The sequence below is a fragment of the Python bivittatus genome, unplaced genomic scaffold, assembly GCF_059951505.1.
Source record: "Python bivittatus isolate LINGU-HERP-01145 unplaced genomic scaffold, Pbiv_v1 ctg000850_np1212, whole genome shotgun sequence".
Classification (NCBI taxonomy): domain Eukaryota; kingdom Metazoa; phylum Chordata; class Lepidosauria; order Squamata; family Pythonidae; genus Python; species Python bivittatus.
The window spans coordinates 33,932,729-33,954,492 of record NW_028277112.1 but is presented as its reverse complement, the minus strand read 5'-3'; the positions used below and the strand labels follow the sequence as shown (position 1 = coordinate 33,954,492).

At 39.2% G+C, this 21,764-nt stretch overlaps 1 protein-coding gene across 1 annotated transcript; it reads right to left on the bottom strand.

Moving 5' to 3' along the window:
- On the bottom strand, positions 1-13,921 carry LOC103055770 (fructose-1,6-bisphosphatase 1). The gene is made up of 7 exons (XM_007436097.4): positions 13,625-13,921; positions 9,761-9,923; positions 8,510-8,602; positions 6,569-6,712; positions 3,822-3,959; positions 2,973-3,092; positions 1-363 (listed from the first exon to the last, which is right to left on the bottom strand). The coding sequence occupies exons 1-7, from the start codon at positions 13,792-13,794 to the stop codon at positions 172-174; spliced, it is 1,020 nt and encodes a 339-aa protein (XP_007436159.1). The 5' UTR covers positions 13,795-13,921; the 3' UTR covers positions 1-171.
- Positions 13,922-21,764: the final 7,843 nt, after the last annotated feature.

Sequence of the window (21,764 nt, the reverse complement as noted above, 5' to 3'; positions counted from 1 at the left end):
TTTCCTTTTGTCTAGATTTTAATAGCACTTTGAAAATACCACTGCATTTACTTTGGGGGCATAATGAAGTTACAGCACATCATACATTTTCTTCACAGCAAATACTGGAGAACATGGGCTTTGGTCCAGTGGCAAGGCGTTTCTCTTGGGGTCTCAGCAGTCTTCTCTTCCTCATTTGACTGAAAGTTTCTTGACCAAGGCTAAGTATTCCTCCACATCATCTGAAGAGCCCAGCACAACGGGCACACGCTCGTGAATGTTTTCAGGCACAATGTCCAAGACTGCCCCCTTGCCTGTTGTTGCAGTCCCTCCAGCTTTCTCGATGATGAAAGCCATGGGGTTACACTCATACAGCAATCTCAACTGGAGTTGAAGATGTGAAAAATAAGGACAGAGGTCCATTGTCAACATTCTATTTACACAGCAAACAAATATTACCCGGTCCTACAGGGATATCCTGCTTTTTGCGTAGTTTATCTGTGTTTACTGAGAAGCAAATTCCACTCTAAAAAGTGTATTTTGGACTCCAAATTAAAGGTTTGGACTAGATTCTCATATGTGTGCATGTATGTGTACATACGCATGTACACACACACATACACACACTCACACTAATTTTAGAAGAGCCATTATAGTTTAGCAATTAATATCAGTTCTGGATGGAAGCCCAGGGTTTTGGTCTAGTCTACTTTCCCCAGCCTGCTCTCTTCCCAATGTGATTGGATACCATTCCAATCAGCCTGATTAAAATCCCTTCACTTTTTGATTAGAAACCACAATGGCTGACTGTGTTCATACATGGCAGTAATCCCAAATCCTGATCACTGGCATCTTTGAGCCAGTCATTGTCTCTCAGCCCAATATTGCTCATACAGTTGTGAGGATTCATGGTGGGGGGAGATAGATTCCATATATGCTCTTTGAATTCCTTATTAAAAAAAAAAGAACTAAACGTGTGCACAAAAGGGGGAACCTTTTGGTTAATAGGCATGGAAAGTCCTGTTGAGACATGGTGCAGGAATGAGTAACCACCTCTTATCTACAAGCCAAAGCAAACAAATTTCAAAATTCTCAGAGATTAAAGTTCTCTGCTGAATAAATATGGACCATTCCTCAGTTCAACTAGGGTTGGGAAAGAACTGACCAAGAGTTTGTTGGCTATTTCTCAATTTCTGAAGACTGATATTATGCTCAAACAGCATTTGAAAGTCTCAGTAAGGAAAAATGGGTTCTGGGTTTTTTTTAACCTCAAAAAAGTAGTGGCTGTTTAGCAGAGAGGAACATATTTTACTTCCTTTAAAGAATTCCAGATATAAAAGCAGGGATGTCACAAATACAGTTTAATTATTTCTGATGTTATTCATGTTTGACTTATATAAACTCTTCCTGATACTTTCAATTCTATGCCATTTTTTAAAGTGAACGTGTCCAGCTTCTTAACAGTTCAGGAAAAAAAGGGCTCCATCCCATTCTGTGCCAACTTTCTAATTGCAGTGTTTGTTTTTATATAGAGGAATTTTCTAAAATGTCAGTCTCCACCAGCAATTCAAATCATTCCCATCTATTCTAGAGTTTCAGAACTACTGCTGCCATATTTGCAGGGTCACATCTACTACTGATGTCTCTCCTCATCTTTTGATACCCTCTCCTGCCATGTTCTAGCAGCCCCCCATGACTACTAATCCGCCCCCAGTCATGTCCCACCTGTATTTTCTGACCATGTGAAAGTGCCACATGCATATTCCAGTTTAGGCATACATGACAGCTTCCCACAAAGGTCAGCATGTTCAGGACTGGATCGGGTAGGAGAATCCTGCTCCCCTCTCCATGTGTTTGCATCAATATTTTCCAAGGAAATAAAGGAATCGAAAAAGGAACCAATGCTCCTTGTGTGCTCAGTTATGCTACTGTTGCCTTTTTCTATTATTTCAACACCTACAAAATTACACCAAGACCACTCCCAGTATGCTACAGAGTGTCTTGCATATGCCTCTTTCCATTTTTTTTACAATATGTCTTCAGCCTAATATACTTCTGCACTCAACTTAGATACTAAAAAAAAGCACATCTGTACTTAGTTATAAACTACATATATTTTGAATTAAGGGCCAAACTAGAGGTAACATAGAAAATTCATTGGGAACCGCTCTGGTGGCTTGTTAATGTATTTAAAAAGCCACAGGGAGATGGGAAATAGGAATAAGAGCATGACTGTGAGACTGACAGAGAATGCATGAGAAAAAATAAGGATGTTTTAGGGGACAATATTGACCTTATCTCTTCTTGACATTGTCATCTACATGCTTTCTAGTGACATAGTATCACAGGACATCTTTTTCAGACTTCTTATGCATCACATCTAATTTTCACACTGAGTTCCAAGTACTAAGAAAGCGCTCAGAGGACTGTAGCCTTGGTTTCCCAAAGCTTCTAAAAAAATCATATCTAAAAGTATCAGAGGCAACATTTCGAGCAAGGGAAAGAAAAATTTACCTGGTGATGAGAAGAAAGTTATTCAACTGCATATCATACTTCGCACAAATCATAGAAAGGTGTTAAACATTTGTTTGCAAAAAGGGAATGTGTGATCCATTGGGTCTTATTTCGTAACTTTTAGAATAAGCATCCTACGTACGTGCTGCCTGCTTAATCATACTTTCATTTTGTCAAAGCTCACTTTCCTAGGCAGCCCTACATTTTGGTAAAGCACCCAGTCCATCATCATAGATTGCCCAAGAGTGCATCCTGCACCCAGAAAAATCCAAGTTCAAAAATATACCAGGGGAAGCTGAGTGAAAGTAAGGAAACAGATCTCCCAAAGTATAGAACCAGAAGCAATACTGTTTCTCCTATTTTTATCGAGGAAAGCCTCCTCATACAATGTTCTTGTGTAAGGATGGATACCTGAATTTATATTTAAAAATAGGTTCAGCTCTAAACTATCAGGAAAATCAAATGTACAATAATGTTACCTTTCCCTTAGGGCTCTTTGAATTGGCTGGATATAAAAAGATTCCTCCGTACACCAAAGTACGATGCACATCAGCCACCATGGAACCTACGTACCTACTGCCATAGGGAGAGCTACCATCCTAGAAAGTAAAAGGAAACGTTAGATTAGGATAAACCTATTATTATGTTATATTAGGATAAACCCCATGCAATGATGACTTATGTGCCTACCAAGCATTCAAACACAGCATCCCAGTACATCTGCTCACAATGAAAAAGAAGACAGTGCAAAATTACAGGTAACAATTCACATACATTTTTACTCCTTTTCCTACAAAAGGGTTTCAAGCAACTTGGCTGCTTTTCCATCTACAAAACTGAGCACAAAAAACTCAGCAAAGGGGCTGGGTGAGATCTAGAGGTTTATGCTGAAAGGTGCTGCTTCCTCCAAAGGTGGAAGCTCCTGTGGATGCAATGCATAGGTTCCCTCTGGTGAGTACATGAGGACCTTTAGATCCAATCCATATTTATGTAAAACATGGACTCTGGGTGGTGTGGACTGCTGAACCAATTCCATTTGAATTTCTGAACAAGATCATAAACTGAATTAATCCGATTTTGAAAATCAATTCAGGTTGGAAAAAAGTCTTTCTATGAATGCACAAAAGCCATCAAATCTTTAGAGTGATTCAGAAGGAACCGTTTGATTTGACCATTAAAATCATACTGTCAATTAGGTTGATCTGATTTGGAGATTTGATCAAACTGCCTTTGAACTGAATCTCAAAATCAAATCTTTGCACAACCCAAATACATTCAATTAAAAGATTGCCTGTATATCTTTGAATCCCATATATGTGAAAACTTACCTGGGGAAATTTCTTCTTCTGAAGATATTCTGTGACTGCAGGATCAAAGTATGCTGCATATCCCTCATTTATACTGTAGATATTTCCCTTTTTCTTTATTTTTACATCCCTATTGACCAAAATGAATTCACCAATTGCCTAGCATATAAAACAGAAAGCATTACCATTTTAATAGCATATAATATTGCATCTGACTGAATTGAATGTATAATTTTTAAAAATTCATTTGTAAAGTATCACAAGGTAAGGTGCTATTGGATAAGTTATTTCAAGTGCTTACATATTATAACCAGTCAAAAGCTATAGCATCCTTCACTTCTTTCCAATTTTCTTACAAACTTACAATGCTCTCATAATTGAGGAATGTCTTTTCTGTTAACAAGCTATTGTTAACTAGAATAATTCTACAAAATACTTTTCAGCATCATATAATCATAAAATGTTTGAAAATAGTTCATTCTCAAGTGATGGTTCTAATTTCACAATTATTTAAGGAAAAACACCACTATATACATAAGAATAAGAGTATAACCACTCAAAAAAACCAAAATGAAAATACAAGTTAGATGCAGCTACTTGAAGGATATTTAATGGAACATGCCAAATTCTAGAAATGCAAAGTATCAAACTCCAATGTCTTAGACCTGAACAAATAACGTCAAATTCAACCAAGGCCATCCATTTTTTACTTTCTACATTCTAGACAGCAATTCTAATGCAAATTGCATGGCATGAGCTAGACAGGAACATGCAAAAGATCCCTTATGAAAATCCTCTAGAATGTACCCAGTGCCTCACACACACACAAACATGCCACTTACTCTTTAAGACATCAAGGTGCATCTGAAAGTGTACAAGAACATCTGTTAACATATTATTGGGATAATCAGAAGACAGTTCTGTTTGGAAGGAGCTTCAGCATAAATGTGGATGGTTGAAATGCTAGGATTGTTCAAAAATCACACACACTAAGAGTTAAACTATGTATTACTTTTAGTAAGAAATGTGCAATTTCATTTGTTCTTTTCTTATTTCAAAGCAAGCATGAGGATCTGGTCCAAATTGGGGCCCTAGCATTGGTTAGGGGACATAAATCCCTGCTATGATCCTAACCTAGATGTAGAGGGGGGTTTTCCCCCTATGTCAAGTGCAGACATAAAGCCCCTTGATACAGTAGGAAGAGGAGCCTCTTTCCCACTAGACTGGGTCTGATATGTTTAATTTTGAGAAAGAACAGGAACAGGAATATCTGCATGCCAGATATCAAAAATATAATCTGAAGTTCTACAGTTAGAACCAAAGGATTATTTGGCTGGAAACACTCAGTATATAAAGACAACATGAAGCGGGCTTGCTTGTATATTCTGCAATCTATTAGTTATTACTTTCTTTCACAAAAGCCACAAAACCCAATTTCACTGTGATCATTTCTCACTTTTATGCACTTTTATACTGTACATTCTTTAGACCACTGAATATACCATTAACAATAATTAACATTGTTAACAATGTTATTGTTGTTAATACCAACAATAATACCATTATTAACAAATATTTTGATCCTTATCATAGCAGTTCAAGGGGAGAGATGGGATAGTCTCTAAACTAATGTTAGCATTTATGCAGATGCCCAAAATATGAATGCTCTTTCCATGGTACTACAATAGTGTCATGGGGGGCTTGGATTCAGAGTCAGAAGACGAAGAAGGGCAGCCAGCTCCTGAAGTGGCCTTGGAGGACGAGCAGTCAGCACTGGGGTCACCGGACGAACAGCTGCCTGAGCAGGCAGAGGGGGTGGGGCTGGCCAGTGATTAGCAGGGACAGCCACCGCTGCTCATGGAAGATGAGGACTCGGAATTGCCACCCGCTCCCAATGCAAGAGCACCGAGAGCAGAAAGGAGAGAATAGAGGAAGTCAGCAAGGTTACTTGCAGGGAAGCAGCCTCACCCTTAAATGAGCCTCACTGAGGCTCCTCTTATTTAAGAAGAGCATGAGCTTGAGACTGGTGTTGGAAACAACCATTTGCTAACACAGACTCTCTGTGCCTTGCCTTTTGACTCTGAACCCAGACCAGCTTACCACCTCGCTATTGCTTAGGACCCCTGGCTTTGCCTGACCATTCTTGTGCCTGTTCCTTGGAGTTTGAACTTTTTATTTAGGCAAGTTTCCCTGACTTCTGAGAACTTGGTTGCTTTTGTGTGCGTGAGTTTGCACATAACTTTTCATTGCTGCTTGCTCTAAGTAAAAGTTTGCAAGTATCTCTTGTGTATTTGTGTGTGCCTGGCCTGAGACAGGACAAATAGTCTAAGTCAGAATCTCGAACAGCACCCACACAGGTAGTACAAGAAGAAAAGAGAGGATGCTGGGGAGGCAGAGCAGGGCAGACATATATAATTTGCTATGTCTGTTATTTAGAAAGAAATGTGTCCGTATCTGTTATCAGAATATGGGGTGTACAGTTGCCCTTGATCATAGCAAATTAAGGGATTTGCGGGTGGTTGGAGCTGAGGAAAAATAATGTGAGAATGACTTCACAAGATGGGTTGGTCCTGTAAAAAGCACACCCAGTTTTTAGAAGCGTCAACTGCCTTCATTATCTACCACGCACAGTATGCAAACTCCAGTGTAGTATTTATCTTATTGCTGGTTGTTTCATTTTACAGATTAAAAATTGAGACTGAAAAGACAGGATTATGAGACTGCAAGCAAACAAGAATCAGCCTTAGGATTCCTAGGATGCCCCTTACCGGATCAAGCATGAAACAGTTGACACCACCAGATTCTAGGGCCAGGACAAGCATGGTAGCACTTCCATAGAGGGCATAACCAGCTGCCACCAGATTGCGTCCAGGCTGCAGAGCATCTTTCTCACAAGGGGCACCAGCAGAAACCTTGCGTAATAGATGAAATAAGTTTAGAACTTGGAAATTTAAAGTTTCAAACTAGCAATTTTATGCAACTGATGATGAATGGTTTCACTGCTAAACTGAAATTATTTCAGTTCACTGGGGGCAGTATTTTCTCCTTAGTACAGCAAATAATTTGAAATATGCTGGTGATACTCATTAAAACTACCACTTTGCCAACAAATATCTTGATCATTGGCAAATATGAGCTCTTCAGTTTTAGCTCCATTATCAGGTGGTTCCCAAGCTTAAGAAATAGCCTCAGCTGTTGACTTAATCCTCACATTGGTCATACTTCCCCTGGCCATAAGGAAATTCATCCTTTCAACTTCCAGATGTTATTGAACCACAACTTCCAGCATTCCATTGGCTGCACTTGTTGGAGCTGCTGGGAGTCATAGTTTATGAATATCTGATAATTATTATCCTTAAATGAAAATAATTCTTTTGGGACTCAAGGATACCAAGAAGTTCCCTTCTTCTTTAGACACGAAGCTGAATGGAATCAATTTTACCAATAATCACCATATTCCACTCACTCAGCTATACGTACAATTATGGAGTGTGTATAACTCCTCAATGTCAGCATTAGTGTTCCTCCCCACCTCTACTCTCACCCCACAATCTCTTATTTCCTGTAATTAGCCAAGGATAATTTATTATTGATCTTTAAATAAAAAGTAAAATAGAATTTGAAAAGAAGAAGCAATTAAACATTCCCTCCCCATATGGCGAGAACCCAATAAGCCCCCCGCCCATACTACAAAAAGACAGGAGAAGAGATGGAAATGACTATTAGGTATGTTTTCAATCTAAAATTTTTCTCCTTATTTTGATCCTTATTTTTCTCTTTCTCTTCTCTAACTCTTGAGTGTATACTGATATACAATATAATGAATAATTAAAACAAACAGGATGTTGGCTTTAAAGACTATCAATGTGTGTATTTAAATACATGCTCATCCAGAATTTCAGGTTTCGTCAATCACATCACCTGACCATCAAATGGTATGCACTCTTAATATACTTGTTGTCAAACTCTGCAAATCAGATCCTACAGGAATTAACCAAACCTACTGGATCAGCTGCTTGGAGGTTTATACTGTAAGTTTGCTTCTCATGCTACAAAATCACTTCCTCCTTCTGAAAAGGCTGCCTACACCATTACATCCTACAGGCCTGACTCATGAAAATAAATAGCCCCAATTCTGCTTAAACACAGAGGAAGTTCATTTACTACACAACAGCATAACTTAGATTGGTTTTAGATTAGCATGTTTTGTGATCCAGACACTGGGTATGTAAACCCATCTATGGTCTTCCTATCACATAGTAGCAACCCAGGCTTGAATTATTAAATCCTGCTTTCACATAAGACTGTGAAGTGCTGGAATCAGTAAGCACAGGCTCTTAACGCTGGATTGGAGGTGAAAAGTTATTACATACTCTTCAGCAATACCCACCTAGAGAGGACTCCAATTCACTATTTCTAGACAGCCTCTGGATTCATATATTGAACTAAGTGATAATATGGTTTGTTTGGTTTTGACTAAGTATGATGGGTGAATCCAATCAACTGTTTTTTAGTTAATAAAACATGGATAAGAAAGTGTGAACTCTATCACAGTATTCATGCCCTCAGTTAAAACCTATCACTGCTACTTATGGATTTGAGAAACTTTAACAGTAACATAAGCAGAAATTTGGTCACAAAAGTAGTCTAATATAAAAGTAGTCCCCCTCCTCTTCTTTCACATTTAGCATACAGTAAATATATCCTACCTTTCTATAGATACCAAAAATGGTTCCAATAGAAACAAGGCAATCAATGTTAGAAGAGCCATCAAGTGGATCAATGCAGACAACATATTTACCCTACAAGAGAAGAGTATTTGAATAACTTTGCAAAGAACAAAAACTTATGCTTGGTTTATTGTTAAATATTTTGCCCAAATAATATCTCTGGAGAGAAAGTAGGCAATTTTTCCTATTTTACCTATCTAAAATGAAAGGTCTGAACTTTTAATTGGTCTCAGGCTGATGGATCCTAAGCTATAAATGAGGAAGAAACATCATAATCATGAAGTGATCAGGTAGCATTTCTGAAAAAGGAAAATGATTCAGAGTTGCTTGCTTGAGTAAAAAACCCACTTGGGGTTTGAATTTAATTAAATTTATTAGATTTGCTATGACCACCCACCCAGAAGATTCTGGATAGTTTACAAAATCCAAAAAACTGTAGACATCATAGCAAGAAGCTTATTTCAGCCACAAAATCTGAAGAAATGTTATGTAAGAAGTCATTTCACAATCTACATCTCGGATATTGCATTACATCACAGATTGTGAACAAAACTAGTTGTTGAATGTTCTAGACTTCAAAACAAATCAACACAAAACCACCCCCAAATGGATAAGGTCAATTTGTTTAGAAAACTCTTCTGCATGAGACCATGCTCTTAATCCTGTAGCAAAGTAGTGATTTGCAATGACATTTTTTGCCTAACCCTATTTCCCACCCCCATAGAGGAAAAAAACAAGTTGCTGAAAATGTTGGTTGCTATAATGGAGACACTTAATGGCTGAAACTAACAACAGAAAAAATTGCAGCTATGGCTGCCCGTGTCTGGATTAAAATAACACCTGGAGACATTTTCAAGGAGATTGATTATATAGGATCACCTTCAGCTCTTTGATCCTTCCCTTTTGCCCTTGCATTAGCATTATGAAAGCACCATAAGGTTACCCTGAGAAATTTAAGGCACTCTTTGCTATCCTAGTGTCCTCCAGATATTGGCCATTTGGGCTGAGTATTGCATGACTTGTAGTCAATATATGACTTAAGCTTGGTGAACACTGGTTTAGCGTCACTGCCAATTGATCCTTTTTTTTTTCTTTTTTTGGTCTTTAGAGGGTACTGCTCTTTGGCCTTTGAAGTCAGCATGTTGGGTTAAACTTTACCCATTTAAAAACTAGTTGTTGCTCAATGCTACCTTGAAAGCAAGCACTGGGGAGTTTATCTGAGATACTGACTTGTCTATCATTTTCCACAATGACTGCTTCTTTGTTTTCTTCTGACACAATGACACAAGTTGAGAATGATGACTTGAGCATGTTGATCACCATGTCATTGGAAAGAACATCTAACTTCTTTACTTGGTCTCCTGTCACATTGGTAGAACCAGCAATTCCATAGCTGAAAGGAGAAAGAAAGATAATCAGAAAATATCCCTTGAGAAACCTGTGTGTGTGTATGTTTAAAAAATGAAGCACTCAGGCACTTTAGAATTAATCAAGATTCTAATATCTCACACAGACCTTCACAAGTTTTAGTCTGTCTCCTCCCCTCCCCAAAATTAGGGTTAGATCTGACATTATTTCTCAGGGTTCTAAATGAAAATGGACAGGTAATATATATTGAGATATCACACTGATCCTAGTGTCTCTTGAGGAGAAACTGCTCAACAAACTCAGGGTTTTATGTATCCCCGTTTTCTGTCCTCCAGTACAGACATTTCAGAAGCTTCCCCTTCCCATTAACATTAATTGCAATTTAGTGTGTCATCTAAACGTTTAGATTGAGGTATGGCTTGCTTAAACAAGCCAAATTCCATGAGAAGCCACATGGTTTCAATGTGATTTACTTTAGACAAACCACAATTAAGATTAAATTTTTCAGGTTTGGATAAACATAATCAAAGTTAGAAGCAAACCTTTCCCCTTCATAGTTTCTTATTGATGACTGCGAATTGTTCTTATGGAAAACTACGGTTTAACATGATATCTGAATGCAACTATAGACTACTATCTGACTATGTTCATATTTCCATGTTCAAGTTTCATTTGTAACCCTCAAAATGTCACTATGACATTCTTAATTTTTGTTTTAATCTTAGATCAGCCTTCATCAACTGGTGCCTTCTAGATGTATTAGGACAACTGATACCTTAATTATTATACCCCAAGAAAATAATAATGCTCAGCATTACGCAGGTGGGAATTCTAGAAGTTGTAATATCTGGATGGCACCATGTTATCTACAACTTTCCCTAACCACCAGAATTATTCATTGATATATTTTATAACTTTCTTCAGAAACCAATGAAAATGGCAAGAGCCAGAAGTATACAAACTTTCCACTATAATTAGCTGAGAATAGCTACAAAAAGGTGAGATCTATTCCCTTCTTGCTCTGAAAAGAATCCCATGCTGTAGCTTGAACAGAGTAGCTGAGAATACTTTGGGGGAGTTGTATCCCCCAAAATGTGGAGGTCCCAGAGTGGTAAAGGCTAAGATGGAGAGACAGAGAGAGATTTGGTAGTCCGCAGCCCACCACCCTTGAACAAGTAGTTTTGGTTGTTATTCAACCAGATAAGCTTTAAAAAAAAAATGGACCCAAGTTTTGCTTTCTGGTGAAAATCAAAGGGACAAAGTAACTTATCATTAGCTGCCAAATGACGTAAGCCTTTCAAACATGGGATGAATCAGTTGTTTGTCTTTTTTTTTTTTTTTGGTCCTTTCAGTCCATCTTGGTGCTAAATTTAATGGGAAGGCTAGCTATGTAGCCGCCACAGGCACAATGATGTTGTATGATGTACCTTGGACTGCAAATACCATCTTGCTCCAAGGCAGCATTGCTGTCCAAATAAGCTAACAAGAAGTTTCTTTTTTTAGAAAATCCTTTTTGTAAACAGTTGGTTTCTAGAACCTAATGTTTAGAATATTTAAAATTCTGTACTCATATGAATTCATATCCAAATAAGATCATGCTGTCCATATATACATGCAGATAAGAGCTCATAGCAAGAAAATCTCCCAAGATGTTATCTGAATCATACATTAACTAAACCTTACCCAGATAAGAGGGTCACACAGTAGCCAATTATTATCTGATGGCTCAACTTTGCTTATTAGCTGATTGCACTGGAAGAATGGCAAACATAAGTCAAGTACTTCATTAAGAAACACAAAGGATGTCCACACAGATGTGCACATCAGGCAGGCAACAGCAGTTTCTTCGTTTCGCCACTTCCTGTGACGGTCGTATTAAATGGCTCTGCTTGCATCATAACTTGCTCTCAAGAGAATAAACACCATTACAGGGCATTTATACACACTTCAGAGTTACTGTTACTATGCTTACCTTTTGCCCCTAAAGGTTATTGGGGAGAAGGATCCTTCTACTGATCAAACCTTTCAAGCACAGTCCTTTTTTCTCTAATGTTCTGAAGTAATATCAACCAATTTCTATCTTAAACGGAACTTATTTTTGAAATTACAAAATGTTTCTAGTCCAAACGGAGGATAGAACAAGACCAAAAATGCAGTCGTACATCTATTTACCTGGTGAGCAACCCTAACTTAAATGAATAGGAGTTGCTGCTGTGATATAAGCTAAATAAATAGGAAATTGATTTTCTAGTGTCATGGATATCTAATATGTTGAATACAGATTAATAGGAAATCACTTTAACGGTTTGGTTTTTGTACCCAAAAGGCACATGCACGCTCACAGAATAGGTGGGAAATCTATTCTTCCACTCCCTTCATTGAAACTACAGACTGAAGAGTTACTTGAGAAAGGGCAGTTTTCTATGGCCTATAGTCTGCCGGAGATCTTGTACTACAGTGCTCATCATCCCCAGCACAACACCTTCAAATTACAGGAGGACAAGATAGGATAGCTAATATCCCAGTAAAGTTAGTAAGTACAAAAATTAAATTATTAATGGGATTATACAGTTTTGGCAAAATAAAAAAAGGCTACTTCCAGCTGGATTCCAACACTAAATAGTAAACTACAGTGAATCAGAGGAGAACACATACATCCGGGTTGAGACTCCAGAAAGCTGAAGACTGGGTTCCAGACTCTGAGAAGTCATTTGGCTAGGCTGCATTAACTTTCATTTTGATGGATCCTGGTTAGCTGCAGGATCCCAGGAGTTGAACTTAAGGAAGGCGTATTCAGACAATGGGCCTAGAATAGATTATGGGAACATATTTTGGGGCACCACACCTGTATTCCCTGTCCTTTGGTCAGCCAAACCCTGGAGACACATGAAAGGGGATAAGTAATAGTGGATCACATGCAGACACTCTCTCTTTCAAAATCATGCAGGAAGACAGGTGCATGCTGGGAGAGAATGCAAACAACATAATTGACCACATACTTGCTCTCTCTAGGCAGTGGACATGGAAGACAAGATTTACATAGTTGCACGTTGGGGGAACGAAATCCATCCAAGAAGCAGGTTGAGCAATTAAAAGCAAGATTCACTTGCCCGGCTGGTTGGGGAATTCTGGGCGTTGAAGTCCACACATCTTAACCTTGCTAAGGTTGAGAAACACTGATCTGAAGAGTGGGCAGAACGAAACTGAGTGACTGAGGAAGGAAAGGTAACAGCTGAGGTGTCCTGTCTTTTTCCAGGCAGAGAAACAGGCAGGAACAACCTCCTGTGTCTCTTAGTTTCCAGCATCTGCCTGAGTAATCTAGCACAGGGTTCCTCAACCTCAGCAACTTTAAGATGGGTGGACTTCAACTCCCAGACTGGTTGGGGAATTCTGGGAGTTGAAGTCCACCCATCTTAAAGTTGCTGAGGTCGAGGAACCCTGATCTAGCAGACTCCCTGCTCCTTCTGACACCTAGCAGAGTCAGGCTAGACAAACACCTGTCCTATCCCGGATGCACTCAGTCTGAGGGATGGGGGGAGAAGAAGCACTTCTTTAGAAACCTGCTGCACTTCATTAGAAAGCTGCAACCACCACTGGACCTTTTTGAAGCTCCCCTTTCGGATTCTCCTCACTCACGCAGCACGGCTGCGTCTCAGGAGGACGGGGGTCTCGCGCCCAGGGCCGTGGCCGCTCGCTTTCTGGGCAAGAGGCGTTCTGCAGACTTACAGGTTGGCGATGCCCGCCTTGCGCACGGCGGTGGAGATGGCCTTGACGGCCGTGCAGAGCGCATTCAGCAGCTGCGTGAGCTCTCCGGTGCCCCGCGCTTTCCTGCCTCCCTCCATCACGAACCGGGTCACAGTGGTCACATTAGTGTCGAAGGTGGATCGGTCTGTCATGATGACACCGAGAGCAGCGGCAACGGTTGTGGGGTTGGCGCCGAGAGAGAAGGAAGCGGCGGCCGATCCGCGTCCTTTTGAGAGGGGAGGGGGCGACTGGCAACAGCGGAGGCAGTCCCGACACCTCGCAGGTCCACCTCTTTTACAACCCGGAACTAGCGCCCACTCCGCAAGCAGGCAAAGGGTGACAGGAGAGCGGCGCTGCCTCCTCCCCCCAGCCGCCCAATCCTGAGAGAGGGGTGGGGAACTGCCGCCTCCTGGCAGCTCTGTTCCGCGCAGGGAGAGCGCGGAAGTTTCGCTGCTTCCGCAGAAGAATTACTGTTGCAGCGTTTTGATCTTCGGGACTTGGCGCCCGAAAAAGGCTCGAGCGGAACAGCACCACTCAGAGCCCCCAGGCGAGGGGAGACGGGAAGGAGAATGAGGGAGGGAGGGCGCGCTCGCGGATTGCGTGGCTTGAAACGTGGCTTGAAACGAAACCCGACCGTCGCGCTAAGCCCTAACCACACCAATCTCTCTATAGCTTATCATCACGTGCGAATCAGGTCTTCGCTCCTTATTACCCGTGGAGGCTTCCGAATGCAGTAGCAATTTAGGCCTAATTTGATCGGGGACCTAATTACCACCGCTGCTTTTAAATAAAGCCAAGGAAGGAAATTAACGAACGCGAAATAGGCGATATGCACAACCCCTGTCTTGAATATATTCCTTAGGCGTACATCCCTTCCCCTTTCTGTTCACGCAATCGTGTGCATCGCTATATTTACTATCCCAAGTGGTAAGAAGTGCATACAACATATTTAATTGGGTTACTGACTGAACCAATTTTTTCTGGGTTCCCATACTACATTGAATTAGCTCATCAAGTGGGCTGGGGTTTCGCAATTCACTGAGCCGCAAAAGGTAAGCAAGGGTGATACTAACGAAGCTTGGCATATTGTGCAGCCTCCTAGGTCTTTCACTGACCTGGTTAAAGCCGACCACGGCCTTTCTGTACGGCTATCAGAAAGTCCAGACCGACTCTACAGAACAGCGGAGGTACAGAATACCCATGGCTGCCACCTAGTGCTTTTTTGGAGTTCTGTGGTCCTGATCTTACAGGTTTGGTTTTTATGACACCTAATTTGTCTACGTAGGCAGGGTGTCCCAGAAGTAATACAGCAGTCAAAATCTGGCAGTAAATCAGAAAAATATTAATTCATTTAAAAAACTTAAAAACTACGTGCAGGAGATCATAACAACAAACAGTAATTTTTTTTTAAATCTCTGGATACTTGATAGGCCGAGGAAATGGAACTCAGTAAGTGTATTCTTTTAAAAGGTTAAGTCTGCAGTGTGTTGTTTCATTACAGAAAGAGATGGAACAGTGTGCTCTGAGGAGCAGTGACAGCAAGTAATATATAATAGATATTATCTGCAGTAGTAATGTGTCTTGCATCAGCAGAAAAGGCAATGTGGCAATTGTGTATCATAATAATAATGTGGCAATTGTGTATCATAATAATAATGTGGCAATTGTGTATCCTGGGTTCCTCAACCTTGGCAACTTTAAGACGGGTGGACTTCAACTCCCAGAAAGCAAGGCTGGCTGGGGAATTTTGGGAGTTGAAGTCCACCCATCTTAAAGTTGCCAAGGTTTAGGAACCCTGGTGTATCAGGAGACCCTGGCCATTGCAAGGAACATTGTTCTATAGGTGGCCCTATGCAAGGCCATATCTGATGTTGGACCAAAGGGGGAAAGCTTTGGGTGATGCTCTTGTTTTATCCCCCCACTTACATGGCAGCATCCCTCACCGAGCTGCTCAGTGGTTATAGATTCACCCAGAATCTTAGTACTTGGTAATTTTAACCTCCTCTCTGATGCCACATATTAGACTAGCCTTTAGTTCAAAACAGATGAGACATGATCTGACATTTCTGTCAGTCCTTTGTCATGGACAGATCAATTCCTCATGATGATGGTTAACTAGGTCCACTACCCACTTCAGGAGAGGGACCGATTAAGATGGTTTATCCCAGACAACGGATGAATCCAGAAAGTTTCCAGACTTCTGGGATTTAGCTAGCAATCAAGGATTGTGCCTGGACTCTAGACATGACTGCTCCTGAGTGGTCTCTTCCTGACGGTTGATTCCAACCAGCTGCTTGGTTTTCTGAGCAGCTCCAGGAAATGAAGCTGGTAAACAGACTCCCTTTTTATATAATAACTTTATTAAATGTTTAAAAAGACACAGTTAAAAATGAACAAAAACTAATATTAAGAGAAAGAAGAAGAAAAAGAAAAGTGAAAAAAGAGAAAATAGTAAAGATCAAAAGTGCACAAAAGAAAAAGAGAAAAAAACAACAAAGGGAAAAAAGGATTGACTTCTGACCCTCCTTGCAACAGATATAAGTAACAATATACATCAAATTCTTACTCTCAATTTAAAACATAACTTCCATTATTTCGGTTAACCCATATTATTTCTAATCATCAAATCCATACAACATTTCGTTTTTTTTTTTTGTTTCCTGCAGAAAGTCCAAAAAAGAAAAGCAATCTAGTGATCCTCCAGGACTCACGGTTCCTACTAAAGAAGCAGGTGGAAGCTGTGGCCAGGAGGACTTTTTCTCAGCTTTGGCTGGTATGCCAGTTATGGCCTTACCTGGAAGAGTATGCACTGAGGATAATCAGTCATGTCCTTGTCATTTCTCATTTAGATTACTGTAATTTGTTCTATGTGGGGCTGCTTTTGAAGACTGCCCAAATAGTTTAGCTGGTCCCAAATAAAGTGGCCCACATGCTTAGTGGTCAGCCTCAATACTGTCACATTGTACCACTACTGCGAGAAGTGCCTGGGTACCAATAAGTTTCTGAATGCAATTCAAGATGCTGGTCACTACATTAAATCCCTTAATGGTTTGGGGCCTGAGAATCTTAAGAGATAATTTTTCCCTGTTCGATCTAGACAATCAGAGAATACTTGTTCAGGGACCTCACCAACCAGAAGGTATGACAGGAGAGGACAGGAAGGAAGGAGTTCTCTGTGTGGGCTTCTCTGCTGTAGAACAGCTTACCCTTGAAAGTGAAGAGGGCCCCTGATTTCATGGCCTTCCAGAAAATTTTGAAGACTTGGCTTTTCTGGAGGACCTCTCAGGACTGATCTTGGAGCCATTCATGAACGTTTTAGTTTTATTATAGTTCTATATTGTTTGTATTATTATTGTTGGTTGCACAATCAGTCAGATATTTAGACTGGATTTGGCATTTTATCCACCTATTGAGTCCTTCCCTGGGATAGGCAGATGTTGTTTGACGGTGTTAAAGGTATTGTCGCAGGATGTAAGCTGTTCCAAGTAAAGCTGCCTTTTGAAATTGACAGATGGTGATTTTGTCAGTGCCGATGGTCTTCAAGTGGTGCTCCAGATGTTTTGGGATTGCACCCAAGGCGCCTATTACTACTGGCACTATCTTTGCTTTCTTTTGCTATAGTCATTCTACTTCTATTTACAGGTCTTTATACTTTGTGATTTTCTCCAGTTCTTTCTCTTCTGTTCTGCTGTCTCCAGGTATTGCAATGTCCGCTATCCAGACTTTTTTGTCTTTCTTATCAACAATTGTTAAGTGTGGGGTGTTATGTGGCAGGTGCTTGTCTGTTTGAATACTAACATATAATACTTTGCCTTGCCATGTCTCTTTTCTATTCTTCATTTGGTCTTTCATGTAGGCCAGTTTGGTCTCTTCAGTAAGCCTTCATGGTATACTACTATACTAGTTTCAGTGCTGCTGCTGCTGCTGATTATTATTATTATTCTACATTGTAAGCTAGTTTGAGGCAATGCATAAATCCAATAATAAATAAATAAATAAATAAATAAATAAAATCTAGCAGCCTTACTAATTTGAAAGCATGACATATAGTTTGCTAGGATTATTGAGAAGGTGCCAGCAGAAAAAATAAAGGAAAGATATATTGATAAATTGCATATGCTTTAAAGACATGCCATATGTAACAACTGTCAGTGCCAATATTTCAATGCAACAGAGAGTAGAGTTATATATAGTCACAAATAACAAGGATCATACTGCATTAAGGAATCCTTGAGTGGCACCATTCTAGAGTTATTCTATTAATTCTGCTGGCTTAGAAGATATCTACCAGGAAATTGTGTAAAGAAAGAGGACCGTTGACATAAACGTGTTTGTTTATATTCAGTTCAACTGGATTTTACATGGGTTTTTCTTTGAAGACTGTTTGGAACCGTAATTTATATAGGAACTAAATGTTTGGATCATGCTGCACCAATTTTATACCAATTACACTGGTGGTATAGCTTTTTTTTTTTTTTTTTTTTAGGGATTGATTTAAATTACTGGCTTTGGCCTTTTAAACTCTTGAAGGGTTTAGGTCATCAGCAGGACTGCCTTTACCTCTATAAGTCTCTCTGGTCTGTATCTGAGGCCCCATTCTCTGGCCCATCCATAGATCAGTTAGATTGGTAGGTAACAGAAACAGTGGCACTGTTACCTTAATATATTGAACCACAAAGCAACCAAGTATATTTTAGTCTTCTCGATTATGCAAGCCTCTCCACACTGACTAGTTTAAGGCTCAGAATTGCGTGAGCCCAGGAAGTCAGGTACAGATATTTCAGTGGTGGCCCCACACCATTTGAATTCCCTTCCTGGGAATTGCACACTTAATACATTTTTATTCCTATTCAAATTTGGGTTGATATGCTATATTATTTTGGAAAGATTTTAGTTGTTAATAATACACTGAATATTTTGAAATTATAAACGACATATTTGTTGTATTTATGAAGTTTTTAACTGTAACTCTAGCTGGGTTAGACATCTTTCTTTAGTAAAGTGAACCCATAGATGGAATTACTTTATAACCTGAATATATATGAATGCAAAAATATGAAAAGGCTATTAACAGCAACAAACTACTATCTTTTTCCTGATTCCTGTTTAATTTAAGATGCTGAAAACAAAGACGTTTATAGAAACTATTGCATTATTAAATACAGTATATTTATTTATTGTTTTAACGTGTTGTGAGCCTCCCAGAGTCCCCCATTGGGGGGAGATGGGTGGGGGACAAATTTAATAAATAAATAGTAAATATTATACAAATCATTATACATGACTAAACTGCTTCTCAAGAAAGGTTGGACCAATATATGTAAATTCTGTTCCCCCCAATTTTTAAAAGTCTTTGCAATTGTGTATCCCAATCTGGGCATTCTTTAGATGTGGCTGCAGTCAATATACAATTATCAAGGAGTAAATCCACCGAATTCCATGTGACTGATTTCTGAGTAGACAGCGTGGGATTGAGCCATTGGGTTTTTTGCTGCCTAGCTTTGCCATCAGAACTAGATGAAACGCTTTATTTGAAAGGCAAATGCTACATGCCTACCTTGTTTTTAATAATATTGTCAGTCTTTTGCATGATGATCAAGGGCGTTCAGACATCAATAAATTTAAATCTATTTAGAACTCATTAGAGTTAATTTCTCAAGTAAATTTTTAAAGGAAATCATTATGGCATATTTATATAATTTGGTTAGAGTGGACTTTTTAGTCATGTGCAAAATGCTTTGAAAGCACTATACAAAATGGCAAGCATATCTATGTTTACATAGGCTCGGCTTCAATCTTGAAATAAATCTTGGTCAATAATTCAAAATGTGTTAATTCATTACATACATATATACTGAATTAATAGTTTTGTGCTGGCTGAAAATAAGTGTTTTGAAATGAAATCTCTGGAATAAATCTAGTTAAGTAACAGCTTAATACAACCAAGATCTTAAAACTGAAACAGAGTGGAATAAAGAGAGTACAAATAATTGTTAAAAAAAATCCTGTTCTTTCAGCATTTCCACTAAGGACTAAAACTGAAGGGGGAAAAAAAGCCAAATTCCAAAGGTAAAAATGGAATAAAAAGCTATGCTTGAGTGCCTTTTTGGTCACCAGCCATTCCCTTGATACCTAATAAGATTCTCAAAATAAAAGTAAACCAAATACTATTTTCACATAGGGCTTTTTTCCTTCCTTCCTTCCTTCCTTCCTTCCTTCCTTCCTTCCTTCCTTCCTTCCTTCCTTCCTTCCTTCCTTCCTTCCTTCCTTCCTTCTCCAATTTTGGAATGCTTGATCTCCCCCATTTGTTTTTAAATTTCATCAAAAATCTCTTTATTTGGAGCTCAGCCAACATGAAAATCTCTTTAACTATAAACAGCAGTCTCAAATACAACTTTGGTACTGAAAAGCCAGAGTGAATTAGAACAGAACTTTTGCATAGGTGTGATACTTCTCCAGTGTATCCCAGTTCTATGGGTTATATGCAGTCCAGGGAAATTAATTGACTTCTCAACAAATGTGAGGGTGTACAATAACCAAACACCTAATGTGGTTTCTTGATCTTCATTATATCACTTTTGTATAAATTATAAACTCTGAAGAAGGATTAGCAATGCAATATTTTATAATTCAGAGATGGGCAGGAAAGGAATGGAAAAGAGCAAATATGGGTGTGGCCTTTTTAAACTGAAAGAATAATATCACTGCTCCCTTTGTTTTATCACTTATTTACTAATATAATAACCAAAGCATCCATCATTACAGCTCGTTGCATGGAAGAAGAGTATCTTTGCACATTTTAAATACAGTAATATTTTGTATCTTGCATAAGATCCAGCATTACATAGGAAGCAAAATACATCTATTAACACAAGATACTTGGTCAAGGGCTATAATATAATTTGTGCACAAAGTGTGCATAAGCACGCACACACACACATAAAGGCATTCTTGTAATATACCTAGACATACGTCTCTTACATTTTTCTGAACAGATAGATGCACAGGATGACCCATTTGTATTAGCATTCTGGGAGAAATTTAGTGATTCCTACAGCAGATGGCAGCACCCAGCAACATTAGCTCATCAAAAAGGCTAAGCAAGAAACCCCAGCGCTCTTAGGGAAGTTGAAAAATCATCACAGAAGACAATAGCTAACCACTTCCATACTTTGGCCACACACATACACGAATGAATGGCATAAGGTAAAAGATAAAATGTGACATAAGGTAAAGATACACCAGGAGGCAGGCACTACGCAATCAGTTTGATCCTTATTAAGAATCATCAGACTTAGATGGCCAGATGTTACACTGTGGGGTTCAAACTCTCTACTGAGACTTGAACTCATGGACCTTTGCATGTTAGATAACTAAATGCATTGCATTTGTTTTTGGAGCTATCCAGGTTCTGGCACTCCAGAGTTGCGGGAAGAGATTTATAGAATTTATCCGAATGGTATATATGCCCCACTTTCCTTTACATGTCAGAGCAGAGAAATGTGAATGGGTGGAAGTGATGTAACACCCTTGGCACAGGGAGCATGTAATACCTGCATCTCTCTGCTCTTAGAGCTTAAGAAAAGGTAAACTGTATATACGATTTTGATAGAAGGTAAAAGATAAAATCTCCTTCCTGTTGAGTTTGATTTTTAGTGGGGGGGGGGAATCCTCTCATGCGCTCTCTCTCTCATTCTCCCTCATGCATACACACACTATATATATCACTAAAAAATCAAAGTTAGAGGAAAGAGATTTTATCTCTTACCCTGTGTCTCATTCCCAGTGAAAATCACCTTATTCTTCCTTACATGTATTTTAAAAAAGACATTAAAGTTACAATTTGGTAAAAAATATATACTAAATGCTCTCTCCGTTCCCAGTTCCTCTACCATTTCCAAAGAGATAGTAATATATCCCCATGCTTCTGTCATCATACTTGTTTTGGCCCATGGGCATGTATGAAAAAAAAAAATCACAGATACATTTTGTGGTATTATAAGTTATTTTCCCACTGGTGACTTTTAGAATCATCCAACCATCATTGTGCCTAAGTAACAATAATTAGACAGGCATTGTATAACTTCAGGGATGCTGTAAGTCACAGTATGGAAATGTTTTA

Bases quoted from the DNA above. Each gene is read 5' to 3' on its own strand.
- LOC103055770 (XM_007436097.4), bottom strand. From the start codon at position 13,794: ATGACAGACCGATCCACCTTCGACACTAATGTGACCACTGTGACCCGG. The intron at 6,713-8,509 runs GTAGGATATATT...CTATTACGCAAG, and splicing joins TTTTTGGTATCTATAGAAAG to GTTTCTGCTGGTGCCCCTTG. The intron at 364-2,972 runs GTAACATTATTG...CTTCAACTCCAG, and splicing joins CAAAGAGCCCTAAGGGAAAG to TTGAGATTGCTGTATGAGTG.